Source organism: Vicia villosa, linkage group LG3 (assembly GCF_029867415.1).
Source record: "Vicia villosa cultivar HV-30 ecotype Madison, WI linkage group LG3, Vvil1.0, whole genome shotgun sequence".
NCBI lineage: Eukaryota > Viridiplantae > Streptophyta > Magnoliopsida > Fabales > Fabaceae > Vicia > Vicia villosa.
This window is the reverse complement of record NC_081182.1, coordinates 24913082-24931140: the sequence shown is the minus strand read 5'-3', so window position 1 is coordinate 24931140 and position 18059 is coordinate 24913082. Positions and strand designations below refer to the sequence as shown.

General features: G+C 34.9%; 1 protein-coding gene across 1 annotated transcript; it reads right to left on the bottom strand.

The window, feature by feature from the left end:
- Window positions 1-9482: 9482 nt before the first annotated feature.
- Window positions 9483-12358, bottom strand: LOC131660703 (probable protein phosphatase 2C 59). Its single transcript, XM_058929999.1, has 9 exons — window positions 12203-12358; window positions 11875-12019; window positions 11575-11702; window positions 11294-11392; window positions 11043-11201; window positions 10564-10650; window positions 10388-10479; window positions 10223-10297; window positions 9483-10034 (listed from the first exon to the last, which is right to left on the bottom strand). Exons 2-9 carry the CDS (start codon window positions 11955-11957, stop codon window positions 9864-9866), a joined length of 894 nt encoding a protein of 297 aa, XP_058785982.1. The 5' UTR covers window positions 11958-12019; window positions 12203-12358; the 3' UTR covers window positions 9483-9863.
- Window positions 12359-18059: the final 5701 nt, after the last annotated feature.

Here is an 18059-nt window from a genome sequence, read left to right as displayed (position 1 = left end):
AACCCTAATTGAACATATAATTTTAAATTGATTTACAAATTAATTATATGAACAATTATGTTATATTTGAAGAAACTTACACTAATCATTGATTTTCGAGCATCTTGTAACTCACCATTCATCTCATATTCATTAATGGTTATTTATGGCTCTTCATTAAGGTTTTATGTGTATTGTTTTAGGCAAGTGAAACTGAACACACACACATGCAAAACATAATCGAGATGAAAAATGATTTATTTTTAAATTTAAAATAAAATATGCAGGAAGACGCCACTTTTAATGAAATAAAAACGTAAATTAAGGTTGCAAAACATAACCGAGATGAAAAGTGACTTATTTTTAGATTAAAAATAAAATATGCAGGAAGACACCACTTTTAATGAAATACAAATGTAAATTGAAATTATTGGAATTCGAAGCATTTACTCTCAATTAGTTTATCCCTCGGTTTTCGACTAAAACGACGGAACAAATTGTTTTTAGAAAGAAAAGAAAACACGGGGCATACAAATATTTTACTTCAATTTCTCATACGTGAAGTGAAATCGTTGTTATAAAATATGTTATATGTAGTATTGTTTATTAAAAAGATTTACTTTGTCATTTTTAGTTTCATTTGAGTTGTCTATTAAACTTATTTTTAATCAATTAAACATAAGTTAAATTTCCAAAACAATTTGTATTTAGAAGTATAGTTTACGTGAGACCCAAGGATATTTTAAAAAATAAAATACTCGAAGTTTTATAATAAATAAAAAAAGAAGCTTAGATAATATCATAAACTTACACATTCCAAAACTGTATGCATAATTAGTATTATTAACAAAAAAAGTGCTTGAAATTGGAGACTGATATAGTTTATGCCCTGCCAGCTTATTCATTTGACTTATTAAAAAATCATCAAATATTATATGAAGTTGATAAATAGATATAATATAAACAGTTTCTTGCCTTGTACATAACTTGACAAGCAAGGCATGAATTATACATTTTATAACTAATCTACCTGATGGTTGACATCCCTTGCAAGTTTGTTCTTCTTACAAGCAAATGTTATCAACCAAAAACTATATATATAGAGAACTAATTAAATTTTACTTCATACAAATTAAGCTTTGCATGGATTGAACACTTTCCATTGGTGCAAGCTCTTTAAAAGAAGTTTTGTTTGCATTAATGTTCCTCAATTAATTTTTTGTTGTTGTGATTAATAAGATGGAGATGAGGACAATGATGATATAACACTTTGGTTCACTCTCGTGCGTAAGAGCAAAAATTGCCTTGACGATAAAATGTTTTCTGAGTCCTTCATGTCTCTATAATATGTATTTAATTCCTTCATTACATGCACATCTTTTATATATACATTTCCACTTTTCTTTTTATTTTTCTAAAATATTTAGAATTGAGAAAACCTCATTACAATATGCATCTGAAAAAAACTTGAAACAATTTTTTGTTTTTTGAATTGTTATTTGTCCTCAGAAACTTCAGCATAGCCTTTCCGATAAATAATTGTTCATGATAAGTTAAGAGTAAGTTTTTCTTTTTCGTGGTTTGTTTAAGATCTTCAATGTAAGATTTTAACATGAGTTTTTTAGTTAGTATATATCTTCATCGAAAAAATATCAATTAAGTTTTATGGTACAAAGTTTTTTCTATTTTATTTCTTCTGACTTTTAAGTATTATTTTTCATCGGTGTGGTCACAAGTGCGCAATTGTAGGGTTTAATTTTTTTTCAGACGGAGAAGTTTTAAGGCTCGACAGGAAGGTGTATATTAGGAGGAGTATCTCGCACATCAGGAGCAAGAACAATTATATGACATGCCTCCCGTAAAATAATAAGAGCATCACATTGCTTGTAGATTGTGACATGAAATAGTAAGTAATGTGTTTTAATTTGTTTTAATAATTTGAAGTTTTTTATTACTTGATTTTATAATAATTTATAATTTAAAATATCTTCAGAAGTTCGACTTAGAAGAAATTGGATGGGTTCTGACATATGCCTCACTCGTGATACATGGTTGATTGGGTGGTTATGGTCTAATCTCTCCTTTAAAGAACGAGTCTAAAGATATTGATGTCAATTGTATTTATGCATTTGTGACGATTACTCTTGATTATTGATAGACGGCCTGACAAGTGTATCAAGTCGTCACAAGTAATATCGTGGTGAATATTATAAAATATCGAACACAGAAACTAGAACTAGTGTTTAATCCATTTTGATACTCATTGACCAAAAAGATTTGGTTGGATATTTGGATGTTTGAATGACGAAATTAAAAGGTTATAAAATTAATTATTAAAAGATTGTAAGAGATGAGTCTCATGACATAGATTTTTCTTTGCACATCTAATATGACATTTTTTTAAACACGCAATTGTATTTAAAAAGAGCATGAGGTGTACTAAAATCATGATAGAATAGAAGTAAAAAAACGCTAAAGGCGACGAACAAGAGCACCCAATTACACCAAGAATTTGAAGGCTAAACACCTACCCGTGGGTCAATAAAACAGACTTCCCAATTGAGAGATAAGAAATTTGAATAGTTACCTTGATGCCACTTCAAAAATATAAGATTGAATTTACCAATTAGGTCCCAATTGGCCAAGGAATCTCCACTGAAGAGGATGTTGTTCCTGCAAGACTGTTGAAAGCGTAATTCTTTGTGTCAAAGTAAGTAATTCGACAGAGTCTTTTATTGTCGAAATCCTTATGTGTCGAAGTAAACTGTCGAAATGTCGAAGGAGTTAGTCTCAACAAAATTAGACTTGGCATTTTGTGTGTGTATGTTTTAGTTAGTTTGTTAGAGATTGCTTGATGGACGCAATCTCAACTATAAATAGGGAAGTACCCTATCATTTGTAAAGTGTGGAGAAAAAGTTGAATAAAAATTCAATTTTAAAGGCAGAGAGAAAAAATCTGCATAATTCTTCTTCTTCTTTCCCTTTTCTCTCAAACCCTAATTTCTCCTTTCTTCCCCAATTCATCATTCTTCTTTATCAAATTTAAGTGCGGTGTGAATCATCTTGAAACCAAGGTATGGTTGATACACTCGAGTGAAGAGTGACGAAATACACATGAAATCAATTAGAAAGATTGATTCTTGTTCATCAATATTGATTCGAATTATCCTCAAGACTGGGGTTTAATTCCAACATTTGGTATCAGAGTCTGGTTGTGTCATTCTTGGGAAGCAAAGTGCGGTGAATCATCCAAACGGGGATTTTCCAACGAGTCTTCCAATTCTGAAAGATAACGACTATGAGAATTGATGTAAGCAGATTAAGGTCGTTTTCTGATATTGAGATCTTTGTGATCTTATGAAAGAAAGAGTAACTCCAATTGGAGAAGATGCTATAGATGAACAAAAGACTGCACATAAAGAATTGAAGAAGAAAGATTATAAAGCTCTCTTTATAATTCATCAATGTGTTAATCCAGATAACTTTCAAAAGCTTAGTGATATAGAAACAACGAAAGAAGCATGACATATTCTGAAAAAATCATTTGGAGGCACAAAGACGGTGAAAGAGGTATGGTTACAAACACACAAAAGAGCGTATGAATTGCTTCAGATGGAAGAAAGTGAAAGAATAATCGATTTCTTCACTAGGGTTACAAAACTGGTGAATCAAATCAAGATTTATAGAGAAACGTTGACATCAAGATCAGTTGTTGCAAAGAACTTGAGGTCATTGGCTCTGAAGTTAGATCACATGGTAGTAGTCATAGAATAATTGATTGTCAACATTGACAAAGGAAGAGCTTCAAGGAACACTTGAATCTCACGAACAAAGAATGGCTTAAAGATCTGCAAGTAAGTCGAAAAGCGACGTAGCTCTACAGGCACAATCAGCAAAAGAAAAGAAAGGCAAAGGAAAGTGGTTCGACAACAAAAGTATTGGAGGCTACAATAATTTGAATGGTAAAGGAAACCAGGAAGAGGGAAACTCATAGAACTAAAGGAAACCTCAAACCAGAACATCTATAGAGGTGGTGCTGCAAGTAGGGGTGGAAATAGGCCAGGCCGATAACAGGGGCCTACAGGCTAGCCTATATAGGCTCAGGCCAGGCCACACATTATTTTTAAATAGAAAAGGCCTAGGCTTCTTTATAAGCCAATTTAGTTAAAAAGGCTAGGCCTCAGGCCCTAAAAAAAGCCTTTTAAGCCTATCAGGCCAGCCTATTTAAATAAATATGAATACTTTTTTTATGATCATTATGTTATGTTTTGTACTTTAAATCAAAATACATAGAAGAAAAACTTAGTTATCTTGAAGAATTTGTAAAAATAAGATGAAAACACCATATGAACATTGTTTTCATAAGTTCTCTTAAACAAATTGTCTCCTAGAACTTATGCTAATAGGTAAGTTAAAATAAGTTAGTCTATTTAAACATTATTTTAATTGCTTATTTATATATATCTAAAACAAATAGGCTTTTACGTAGGCTAATAGGCTAAACAGGCCTTCGAAAAGGCCAGGCTCAGGCCTAAAAAACAAGCCTACGACAGGCTACAGGCCAGACTTAGGCTTCGGTTTTTTTGACAGGCCAGGCTTAGGCTTGGCAAAGCCTAGCTCGACCCAACCTATTTCCACCCCTAGCTGCAGGTAGAGGAATAGGTGGTGGAAGGAAACCTGATAAGAGTCACATTCAGTGTTAAAATTGTAATAACTATGGTCACTATTCAAGTGATTATCCTATTAAACAAAAGAATCAATTAAATGATGCAAGGCTTACAAAACATAAAAAAGAAAAAATGTTGTTGATGGTCACAATAAGAGATGAAAAAAAGTTCAAAGACCAATGGTACTTAGACTCGGGATGCTCATCACACATGACTGGTAGGAAAGATTGGTTTGTCAGCATTAGTCCCTCAATGAAGAACAATGTGAATTTTGAAAATGACAACACCCTAGCTGTTGTTGGTGGTGTTCAGGAAAGATAGCAAAAGGTCAATAATTTCCAATGTATTATATATACCATACATGAAAAGAAATTTGCTCAGCATAGGACAATTGATCGAGAAAAATATCAAAGATAAGATGATGAAAGTTCTAGACTCACGTGGTAGATTAATCTTGAAGGAACCTATGTCTCATAAAAGAACCTTCAAGATTGAACTTAATGTGATGGAGAACATGTGTCTAGAAACTGCATATAGCAGAAATGAATGGCTATGGCACTACAGACTTGGTCATCTCAACTTCAATGACATCAAAAATCTGAAAAGAGGAAATATGGTTTTAGGATTACCAAAAATTGACATTCCAAGTGAAATGTGTGAAGAATGTGTGCATGCAAAGCAACACAAGAATAGCTTCAACAAGGATGCAGGAATTAAGTCAAAGGCAATTCTCGAGGTCATATATTATGATGTGTGTGGTCCTATCTAGGTGGACTTGGCTGGAGGTAATAGATACTTTGTCAAATCATAGATGATTTCATTCGAAAACTATGGACATACCTGATAAAAAAGAAAAGTAAGGTGATTGGGGTATTTTCCCAGTTTAAATCTATGGTTGAGAGACAAAGTGGTCGAAAGCTCAAGACTCCGAGGACTCATGGTGGTGAAGAATATGTGTCAAAATATTTTAATGCATTGTGTGAAAAAGAAGGGATTATGCATGAGGTGGTGCCATCTTACACTCAACAACCAAATGGAACTGTAGAAAGAAAGAGTAGAACCATCATGAACATGGTGATAAGTATGTTGAAAGGCACTCAACGTACACTATGCTTCCTATGCAAATTTCGAGCCAGTCAATGTAACTGAGGTATTAAAGGACTCAAAGTGGATGCAAGCGATGAATGAGGAATTGAAGTCCATTGAAGTCCATTGAAGTCAACAACACTTGTTAACTAGTCGAATTGCCACAAGGCAAGAAGGCAATTGATATTAGGTAGGTATACAAGGTGCAGTTGAATCCTAAAGGAGAAGTAACTGGACACAAGGCAAGACTTATGGCGAAAGAATTTCTTCAGAAGAAAGGAATCGACTTCAACAAAATTTTTGCACAAGTTTCCACAATTAAAACAATCAGGTTAGTTGTTGGTCTAGCAAACATGAACAACTGGTATATGTATCAGATGGATGTGAAATGTGAATTTCTAAATGACCCATTAGATGAAGAAATTTATATTGCACAACCAATTGCGTTTGTGAAATAAGACCAAGAAAGCAAGGTATATAGGCTACATAAAGCCCTGTATGAACTCAAACAAGCTTCAAGAGCTTGGAAAAGGAAGGTAGATAGTTTTCTAAGAGAGAAGGATTTTATGAAGTGCGCGGCTGAGCAAGAAGTATACATTAGAAGAAGCAGAAGTGAGCTGCTTATATTGTGTCTCTATGTTGATGACTTGTTAATAACAGGTAGGTACAAGAAAGAGTTCGAAGACTTCAAAGGTGATCTTAACAAGGAGTTCGAAATTTCGGATCTTGGAAACATTTCATACTCAAAAGAGTAGTAGAGGCCTGAAGATGCATCAAAGAAGATATGCAAGTGAAATACTCAAAAGATTTGAGATGGAAGACTGCAATGTAACTTTAACACCTATTGAACGAAGACCACAACTGTCGAAAGACTCAGACGAACATGATGTCAACCCAACTTAGTATAGAAGACTATTGGATCATTAAGATATCTTTGTCAGACTAGGCCTGATTTAGTATACAGTGTAGGTATAGTGAGTAGATTTATGCAGAAGCTAAAGGTATCTCATCTCGCAACAATGAAAAGGATACTAAGGAATCTCAAAGGAACTCTCGACTACGTCATTTTGTTTCCCGTAACTGATGAAGGAAAAGAATGCAAGCTAGTGGGTTACACCGGCTCGAGTTGGTGTAGTGATGCTGAGGATAGAATATCCACAATTGATTATGTGTCTATACTAAGAGGTGTTCCAGATGCTTGGAGCTCAAGAAAATACCAATAGTAGCACTGTCGTCATGTGAAGTGGAGTACATATCTGCTTATTTTTGTGCACGTCAAGCAACATTGATGGTGACTTTGGTCGAAGAGATTACAACGAAGAATCATGGAGCTATTACCATGAAGATTGACAGCATCTATGCTATCAATCTGGCAAAGAATCCGATAGCACATGGAAGAAGCAAACACATTGAAATGATATTTCATTATCTTCGAGAGCAAGTAGTAAATGAAAAGCTGAACTTGGAACACTGCATAACTGAGAATCAAATTGCACACATTATGACAAAGGGTTTGCAGGTTGAACTGTTCAAGAAATTGAGAATTATGATAAATGTAGATAGCTTATACACAATGAATTAGGCGGTATGTTAAAAGTGTAATTCTTTGTGTCAAAGCAAGTAATTCGACAGAGTCTGTTGTTGTCGAAATCCTTGTGTGTCAAAATAAGTTGTCGAAATGTCGAATGAGCTAGCCTTGACTTGTTTTGTATATTTTAGTTAGTTTGTTAGAAATTGCTTAGTGTACGCAATCTCAACTTTAGAAATTGTCATTTGTAAAGTCTGTAGAAAAAGTTGAATAAAATTTCAATTTTGAAGGCAAAGAGAAAAACTCTGCAAAATTCTTCTTCCCCTTTTCTCCCAAACCCTAATTTCTCGTTTCTTTCTCAATTCATCTTTCTTTCCTCAAATTCTGTGCAGCGTGAATCATCTTGCAACCAAGATGTGGTTGATTGACTCGAGTGAAAGAACTAGAGGTAAAATCAATCAAAAAGATTGATTCTTGTTCATCAAGATTGATTCAAATTATCCTCAAAATTGGGGTTTAATTCCAACAAAGACCACAAAGTCCAACAGATTGCAGCCCAAGGGTTGCCATGTAATACTACCTCCGTTTTTTTATTATAAGTCGTTTTGGACTTTTCACACATGTTAAGAAAAATAATAATTGTTGTATGAAAATGAGAAATTATGAACATTTTTACAAAATTATCCTTCATTAATGATATGTGGAAGATAAATTTACATAATTGAAAGGAGAGAGAATAATAAATCTTTAAGGATATAATAGAAAAAATAGTATCAATTATGCATTATAATTATAAAGCGACTTATATTTAAATACAATTTTTTTTTCAAAACGACTTATAAAAATCGGAGGGAGTATAAAGTTGATCAAGGAAGCAGACTGATCAAAATATTGGGAAATAGAATCAATTTCTTCCACTTGGGAAATTATATTCCAATTGCAAGAATCCAGCCAGATCGATCTATTAAATGCACGACTTAAAAATAGATGGCTAGCACGAGGTTATGAGAATCTGCAAGAATTCCACGCTTAGCTAGCTGCAATTTTGTTGACAACCTGTCCTGAAACAATCTCCAGCATAAGGCCTGGATTTTACTGAGAATTTTTGCTTTCCAGGCTTGAGCTAGGCATTGCAAACTTCCATCATCTAAGGCTATGTTTGGGAGTTTGGAGGGGAGGGGAAGGCTTCTGAAAACGAATTTTTAAAAAAATATAGAAAAATATTTAACATTTTTTGAAAAAATGATTTTGTTTATAATGATAAAAAAGTCATTATCATTACAAAAATTTTAATTTTCAAAATAGTATAACAACCTAAAAGATATTTGGATAATTTTTGTAAGCCTCCAAAACCCTCCTTCAATACAATTTTTGAGTTCCCCCATTTTAGGGGGTTTTTGGTGTTATGAATAAAACCAAATCCTCCAAAACCCTCCTATCCAAAATCCTTTTATTCTTTTCACTCAATTCTTCCTATTTTTCAAAGTATTCCCCTCCCTTCCCCTCCAAACTCCCAAACATAGCCTAAGTGTCTCTCTTAAATGCATAACCATGGGAGAGAGTGTCTCTCTTAAATGCATAACCATGGGAGAGAATAGCATAAGTATTTCTAGTTAATGCATTCATTCATTGTAACTACTCATTTGAAAATAGTATATGAATAAATAAAAAAGAATGGATAACATTGTGAATCAAAAGAAATCCAATGTGAAAATGATATGAAGCACTCTGAAACCTTTATAATGCAGCTGCAATTACGATTCTGAACCGTAATTTCAATTGTGGTAGAGTTAAATAAATCCTTTAAATCCCTAGATTCTTTTTAAAAGCAAATCCTCATTAGCAAGATCTTTAGTTCAAATTCAAGAAATATATAATGATGAGCAAGCTCATCATTCTATCCTCATGGCCGCATTTCTACTGATAATTGAGCAAACAATACATGTTTGGAACAAATAGAAGCAGTTGTCTTTTGTCTTTTGAAAGTAGACATGACATAGTGGCAACGATCACACTTTAACCAAAATAATTTTACTGTAGGAGTAACATCACCTAATTCCTTGCATGATCATAACATGTATCACAAATGAACTCAGATTTTTAATGCGTATTTTGTCATGACTCACACATATCTAAAATGTACTATGATACTTTACTAGGAAAAATTCTTTTTGCGGTCTAGTATCAAAATTTTCAGAACAAGTAAAATTTTCCAGTACAGATTCTTAAACTGTGTTTATTGTTTAATATTGCAATTTACAAGTAAACAAATACATCAATACATGTTTCTCATAATTAGTATGATACAAGCCATAATTCACATATACATTACATCGGACTAAGATAACTAACCCTAGAAACATCAAATAGGCAACAAAGAATCATGCTTACATGCAGTAGTAGTAATTTTATGTCTGGCTAATCTTGTTACACGCATAATTTTTTTTCCTAGCTACAACTTATGTAAGTGATACAGTGACAACAACTCTATTTAACAGAATAAAAACGAGTTTGAATTTGTTAATTCCCGATATAACCTGATTTTTTTCCTAAGTTTCATATGTTTGGATATCCACCACTTGACCAATGCACAAACCCTCTAACTAAGGACGGTTAATTACGGAGTTAGTATGAGAAGAGGAGCCTTGGTTCATCAAGAAACGAACAACAACACAAGTGATATTGTCGGCGCTGCCTCTCTGATATGCTTCTTGCATCAGTCTCTTTGCCGCCTCCTCTGCATCCTCAAGTGGTTTAATCATAGCAACGGCTTCCTGAAGAATACTTGAAAATTTAGATAAGTTTGAAAAGTAAAACTTTTTAGTACGACATTATTAAAACTTAACACAGTCCAACTCTATTCAGCAGGGCTTAATTCATCGGAATTTAAGTAGTTCGGATGTGAATTCATAACAGTCATTAGAGAGAAGTGGAAAAGAAGGAAATGATTATTGTTGCAAACCTCGTTTGTGACAACGTCCCATAGCCCATCACTGGCCAGAATAAGAAACTCGAGAGAACTGTCAACTTTTTCTTCCTGCAAAACCACAATCATGCAACATAAATACACATAGAAGCAAAACTAATCAGATTTAAGGTCACCAACCACAGTAGACTAGACACATACCTGGATTTCAGGATCAGCAACAACATACTGCTTCAAGAGTCTATCGCCAAATGCACGAGAAACAGCAAGAACACCTCCAACTCTCCAAGTTCCTGTAAAAATTATGCTTATCAATTGCGATAAACAAGAAAAAATATTTGAAATAAATAAAAAATATCTAGTTTGTGTCATCTTACCAGCCCACATAACAAAGCCTCCTGCATCTTCAATCCTTTGCCTCTCATCAGTTTGGTCTGGCTTATGATCTCGAGAAACAGCAAATGCTACAGGAAACCACAATTGGAAGGAAAATATTGAGTACTCATTCTACATAGGAAGGTTAGAAGCCATTCTATTGCTGCAAACACAATAGAACTTGCTATACAAAGACATGCATAAATGATACATGATGCATATGTCGAGTAATCATTCTACATAGGAAGGTCTGCGTCTAACTGATTTTTACATACGTAATGATAGTTAGGATTTTTTTATATAGGAGAAACCGCATGAAAATGATTAGGAAAGACATTGGTTGGCTCAGAATATTAGGATAATGTAAGGGTCTCCCCAAAAAACTCTAATGAGGGGTTTGTCTTGTGTGTCATCTTCAACCATTGGATTACTTCTAGGGGAAGGAAATCAAGTAAATAATATATGAAGCTAGTAGTCTTACCAGTACCACCCCTGCATATAACGGCCCTGGAGTCTCCAACATTTGCAACAAGCAAACGATCACCAACGAGAATGGCGGTAGACGCAGTAGATCCTGCATCTTTGTGATGATTGTTTTCTGATTTCAGATATTCCGAATCAGTATGATTATATGCATCAGCTGTAAAAAAAATAAGAATTATTATATAGATCTAGCAAATCAGAAAACATATGGATCATGCTGCAATAAGCAGTAGGAAATAGATAACATACATATTGCAGATTTGGTGTCAGAAATAAATTTCGGGTGACTGATCAAATTACTAAACAGGTTTTTCTTAACATACTCAGCCGCACGAATACCACCATGACCTGAAAGAGTTATAAACAAGAAACAAGAGTTATATTGAACCATGGTTTAACTGTAATAAATATTTTATGAGGCCTATTTATATACGATTTAACCGAGACAAAGTTTGGGCCATGTGTGCTCGCCCGCTCTCAAAGACGGCCCTGCATAAGCACACAAGTATCAAAGAGATATGGAACCATACCATCAAAGACTCCGAAAAGGCCAACGATTTCACCATCTACACCATCAATTCTTGTCTCATAAAAATCTTCCATTGAAGATCTCTTGCCGGGCGAGCTAGCATACCCATAGCTGAATTTTCCATTGTGACTACACATACAAATCATAACAAATTATGTCACAATACAATCCATTTTTCACAACAACAAAAAAACAACAACATCAACAACAACACAATGAACATGCAAATCAACAACAACAAAACAAGTAATGAACATGCAAATCAACACAACTAGATAATTGTAAAAGGCAATAAAAATACCTGAGACCACCACCGCTAACAGGTGCATCATCCATAGAATGAACCTGACTTGAAGAGGACAAAACTGAATTGAGATATCCCATATTCTACAGCAATATTTTTCTTTCTTTGATCTAAATTATGAAACAAAAGCAATATTTTTTTCCTGCAAATGATTCCAATTTATCATAACATTAGTGTTGTGTCAATTTTTTAATTATAAACTTAATTTCACATTTTAAACTGCAAAATGAAGAGCCTGTAATTAATTTTGAATGCAATTGATTTAGTGATTCATGCATAAATGTTGCAATAATTGTAGAAGAAGAAAAGAAGAGAGAAAATGTACCTGAGAAAAAGAAGATAGAAAAAATGAGAGAAAGAGAGAGAATTGGGAAAGAAATGGAAAAGGGTATTCTGTTTAATTTTAGTTCAAGACAACCCATTGTTTGTTTGTTCAACAATTCAGACATTCATTCAAACATAATCTTCTAGAGATATTAAATTAAAATAATATAATTTTGTATACTATTTTTATTCTAAAATAATCTTGGGTTAGTGAGGAATAAATTAATTAATTAATGAAAAGTTTATAAATTGATTATTTATTGATTTAATAATATAGTTTTGGTGATATGATATGCATGAAAAATCAATGTTTATGATGATGATGATGTTTTGGGGAAGTTGGAATTGGAATGTTAAAAATAGTTTGATGGTTGTGTAGCGTTGCATACGCGTCAACGAAGATGAGGGCGAAGCATTCGGTGGGACCAAGTCAATACTATTAATTATTCTTCTCCTTCAATGGTCATCACATTATTAAATTATTAAGTTGGGTTATTTTGATACATACAAAATCATAGCAATTTGGATGATTAGTTATGTTTAGGAGATGGTTAACACTTATAATAAAGAGATACAATATATTAAACATCTAAAATCATTGTCATCCGGAGCTTCTCTAACTTGAGTAGTACATACATTAAAAATAGCTAGCTAGCTCATCCTTTAACTCAAAGGTCATACAGATAGTTCATTTGTAAGGGGATTAATTTTTTTATATTTTTATAAATACAACTAATTTTAACTTCTCAATCCATCTTCAGCATCTCCCGATTTTTTTCAGAATTCAATTATTCTTACTATTACCTCTTTGTCTTGAACACTTAAAGTAAATATTGGTGTAATTAGAAGAGACCTTAGGGCGGGGCGAAGACATACGTTTAGTCCATCCGCCCTTTCCAAGTTGCTCTTCAGCATCTCACGATTTTTTTCAGAATTCAATTACTCTTACTATTACCTCTTTGTCTTGAACACTTAAAATAAATATTGGTGTAATTAGAAGAGACCTTAGGACGGGGCGAAGACATACGTTTAGTCCATCCGCCCTTTCCAAGTTGCTCTTTTATTGGTTCGAGTGTCCTTTTTTCGAATAGTCGCTCTTTCTTCAGATACATCGTCAGGGACCATCATTTTTCTGTCAATAACATGTGATCATGCGTAAAACGTGTATTGGATCAACAAACGTTATATAAGAGATTGTGGGATCCAATTGTGTTTCTTGGAGTTCGGAAAACAACTACCAATTCGGGAGTGGTTGTGGTCTCCTGGAAAGATTGAGATCCGGACTCATGGGAGTATAAATATCTCAGTACCGTGATAGACTATGGGACGACAATAGAGAAAATACACACATACAACAGTTTCTCATGTTGGAAATATCACATAATCTTATGTGGAATTCACTGATAGATTCATCTTTATTCATCCTCATATTCTCAAACTAAGTGGTAAGGAGTTGTAGGCTTGGCGTGCAAACTCTGGATGTGCCTTCATGTACAGTTTTGAGAATCTTCCATGCTTCTTAAGTCTTTGAACATGTGTTGATTAATTTGAACATGTTCTTGTCTACACCATTGAAAATAGCATTCAAACTCTTGGAGTTTCCAAGAGCTTCAGCATCAGTCCAATCAGCTTCTAATTTCAAACTAGTTGTACCATCTTCAAAAGTAACCACAGGATATTTCCCTCGTGGGACAGATATCACACGCAATGTCCTGTCAGTTAGAAACTTGTATTTTATATATTTTTATTATATTCTACAGTACAGAAACATATGCATATATATACAAGTGAGTCTTGGAGACCAAGATCCAAGAATCATGCTAGCTATAATGTTTTGCCACTAATAAGGAAACTAATAATGCTAGGCTATTATTGTCTATTAATTATAATTTGATACTGTCATGACAGATCCAAGACATAATGGTTTATGTCTCTAACTCCCCCCTTCAAACTAGTGGTGACAGGATCACCCCAAGTTTGTCTCTAAGTTGATTGAATCGTGTATGGCTTAGGGGCTTAGTGAGACAGTCAGCAATCTGATCAGCTGTAGGAACATAGGCAATAACAATCTCATTTTGTAACACTTTATCTCTGACATAATGGACATCGATTTCAATATGTTTTGAACGAGCATGCATGACTGGATTGGATGCTAATGCCTTAGCACTTAAGTTGTCACACCATAGTATTGGTTTCCTTGGCAATGGAAGCTCGAGTTCAGCAAGTAGCGATTGAGTCCATGCTACTTCAGAAGCCCAATCAGCCAGTGCTCTATATTCAGATTCTGTACTTGATCTTGAGACTACCTTTTGTTTTCTTGAGGACCAAGAAACAAGAGTTTCACCAAGGAAAACACATTGGCCTGCCATTGATTTTCTGTCGTCAATATTAGTGGCCCAATCAGCATCTGAAAACCCTGTTATGTCCAGATCAGTTGATTGCTTGATATGTAAGCAATAATTGATGGTGCCTCTGAGATACCTCAAAATCCTTTTTATGCCTTGCTAGTGATCAACCGTAGGTGAACTCATATATTGGCTGAGTTTGTTGACAGAGAATGCTATGTCTGGTCTTGTGTGTGTCAAGTATTGCAATCCTCCTATGGCTTGCCTAAACACAGTTGGATCTTGTAACTTGTCCCCCTCAACTGTGAATTGCTTCCCCGTTACCATAGGGGTTGGACAAGATGAAGCATGTTCCATGTTGAATTTCTTCAACAAGTCACCTATGTATTTGGATTGCTTGAGGTACATGCCACTTGCATCTCTATGGGCCTCTATTCCCAAAAAATAGTGTAGCTCACCCAGGTTCTTTAATGAGAAAACAACATTGAGTTGTTTGATAAAAGCATCAAGAACCATGGTGTTGTTGCCTGTAACTATGATGTCATCAACATAGATGAGGAGAAAAATAATATGGTTTTTACCTTTGAGTGTAAAAAGAGAGGAATCACTTTTTGTATTTCGAAATCCCCAGCTAAGCAGTGCATTTTTGAGACTATCAAACCAAGCTCGTGGTGCCTGCTTCAATCCATAGATTGCCTTCGATAGTTTGCATATGTGATTTGGTTTAGTTAAATCTACAAATCCCATTGGTTGGTGCATGAATACTGTTTCTTTGAGAGATCCATTGAGGAAGGCATTGTTGATGTCTAATTGCTTGATTTTCCAATTGGAATGAACTGCAATTGAAAGGATGATCCTGACAGTGCTTGCTTTAACCACAGGACTAAATGTCTCTTCATAGTCTAGTCCTGGTGTTTGTTGGAAACCTTTGGCAACTAAACGTGCTTTCCTTCTTTCTATAGATCCATTTGCTTTGTACTTGGTCTTGAAAACCCATTTGCAATCAATGATATTTTCTTGGTTTTGTTTAGGCACTAGTGTCCAAATGTTGTTCGACATTAGAGCTTGAAATTCATTTTGCATTGCTTCTTTCCATTGGGGTCTTGTGAGGGCTTCTTTGGCATTGGTAGGATCCACGTCATCAATACACGTCTCAGTTATTCCAATGTATGGTAATTTTGGTTTGTGAATGCCGGATTTGCTTCTGGTACGCATACGTGTGTCTGAGTCAGTGCTAGGGCCTGCTTCTGCGATGTTTTGATGAGTGATGTTTGGTGCTTCAAAGTGATCCATGGCCTCATGTACTGAGTTGTTTACTGGTGAACTATTGTTTCCATGATCTGTCTCAATGTGATTGTCTTGAACATCTTCAATTTGAGTTGTTTCTTCTGCATTTTCCAGGTTATTGCCAGTTTGAGTTGCTTCTACAATTACTGGTGTAGGATCACTATTTTGAGAATTACCTGCATGATGTAAGGGAAATGAAACAAAATTTTCAGTTAGTGTTTTTAAAGGACTTCTTGTATTGAGAAATCCATCATGGAATGGAAAATGATCTTCATTAAATATGACATGTCTTGAGGTGAAGATTCTTCCATGGGAATTGATGCATTTGTAGCCTTTGTGTGAGTTGCTATAGCCAAGAAATACACATCTGGTTGTGTGAAACTGTAACTTATGTTGATTGTATGGTTTAAGGCAAGGATAACAAGCACAACCAAAAGGTTTTAATAATGTGTAATCTGGTTTCTTATGGTATATGAGGTAGTAGGGACTCTCATTTTGAGTGACTACTGAGGGTAACCTGTTTATAAGATATACTGCAGTAGAGAAGGCTTCCCACCAATAATGTAAAGGCATTTGAGCTTGAGCAAGTAAGGTTAGTCCAAATTCAGCAATGTGCCTATGCTTTCGCTCGGCTCTGCCATTTTGTTGTGAGGTATAGGGACATGACATTCTAAATTGTATACCTGTTTCTATGGCAAGTTTTTGTACTGGTTTATATTCACCCCCACCATCACATTGAATTGTTTTGATCCTTTTATTGAATTGATTTTCTACCAAGTTTTTAAATTGAATGAAAACTTGTGCAGTATCAGATTTTTGTTTCAAAGGATAAATCCATGTAAATCTACTAAAATCATCAACAAAGTGAACATAATATTTGAACCCTGATGGTGATGTTGTTGGTGCAGGGCCCCATACATCAGTGTGAACCAACTCAAGGGTTTCCTGAGCATGGGAGGAGGAAGATTTAAAAGGTAACAAATGCATTTTTCCATATTGACAGGCCTCACAAAAACTAAAGTGATCACTGTGTGACAGTTTCACATTACAACTTTTTAAGACTTTATCTAGGACTTTATTGTTAGGGTGACCAAGTCTTCTATGCCAGCTTTCTTTGACAGATATATAAGCATGTGGATCTTTTTCAATCCCCGAGAGCTGGTATAATCCCTCCTTAAGTGTCCCTCTTAGTATTTCCTTCCCTGTCAGCTTGTCCTTCACAAAGCAAGAATTGGCATCAAACTCAATAAGAATGTTATTGTCAGCAGCTAGTTTAGACACACTCACGAGATTTTTGGTAATGTTAGGCACATATAACACATTATGCAAATTGAGTGATTTAAGTTTGGAGGAACCTGTGGCCACAATTTTTAATTTCTCACCATTTCCAACAACTAAGGAATTCTTACCATGATGCTCAGTCAGATCTTGAAATTTGTCAGTATGATGTGTCACATGGTTACTTGCACCACTGTCAAAGTACCAGTCACAATCTTGCACATAATTTTGTGATGCGTGGAATGCATTGTGTGGTCCATGGTTTCCACCATCTGCTGGTTGGTTTGATCCTTGATAGGCTTTGTCAAACCTGTAGAAGCACTGTACTGCTGTATGGCCAATTTTAGAGCAGACCTGACATGTTGGTTTTGAGTTTCTGCCACGTCCTCTTCCACCTCGCCAACCTCTAGAGTTGGAGCCTCTCCAATTTCCATTGGAGCCAAACTTGTTACCTCTCCAATTGCCTTGGTGATCAGTTTTGTGAGCCAAGTTTGCTGAGGAATTGATGCTTAAGTTGTTGAGACTATTTAGCTGCTCAATTCTGCTTTCAAAACTTAGCAATTGGGATTGCAAATCAATCCAGCTCAAAGTAGTTTGGTCAGAAAGTTTAACAACTACAGGATTATACTCTGAGTCGAGACCATTTAAGGTTTGAATAATAAGATCTGAGTTAGAGACTGGATTACCTGCAAGTTTCAGTTTGTCAGAAAGGTTTTTCATCTTGATGAGATAGTCTTGCATTTTCATCTCTCCTTTCCTTAAACTGTGAAATTCTGACTTTAAATAGATGACTCGAGACCTTGTGTGTGCACCGGCTAGGCTTTGGGCTTCTTCCCAAAGTTCCTTTGAGTTTTCACAGTGTAGAAGTTGTGTTGCAAGATCTTGAGTCATAGAGTTCTTCAACCAACCAAGGAGTTGTTGATCGCATGCCTGCCAGTCTTCATAGGC

Bases quoted from the DNA above. Each gene is read 5' to 3' on its own strand.
- LOC131660703 (XM_058929999.1), bottom strand. From the start codon at position 11,957: ATGGGATATCTCAATTCAGTTTTGTCCTCTTCAAGTCAGGTTCATTCT. The intron at 11,393-11,574 runs GTATGGTTCCAT...TAACTCTTTCAG, and splicing joins CCTTTTCGGAGTCTTTGATG to GTCATGGTGGTATTCGTGCG. The intron at 10,298-10,387 runs GTATGTGTCTAG...GTGGTTTTGCAG, and splicing joins TTGCTGATCCTGAAATCCAG to GAAGAAAAAGTTGACAGTTC.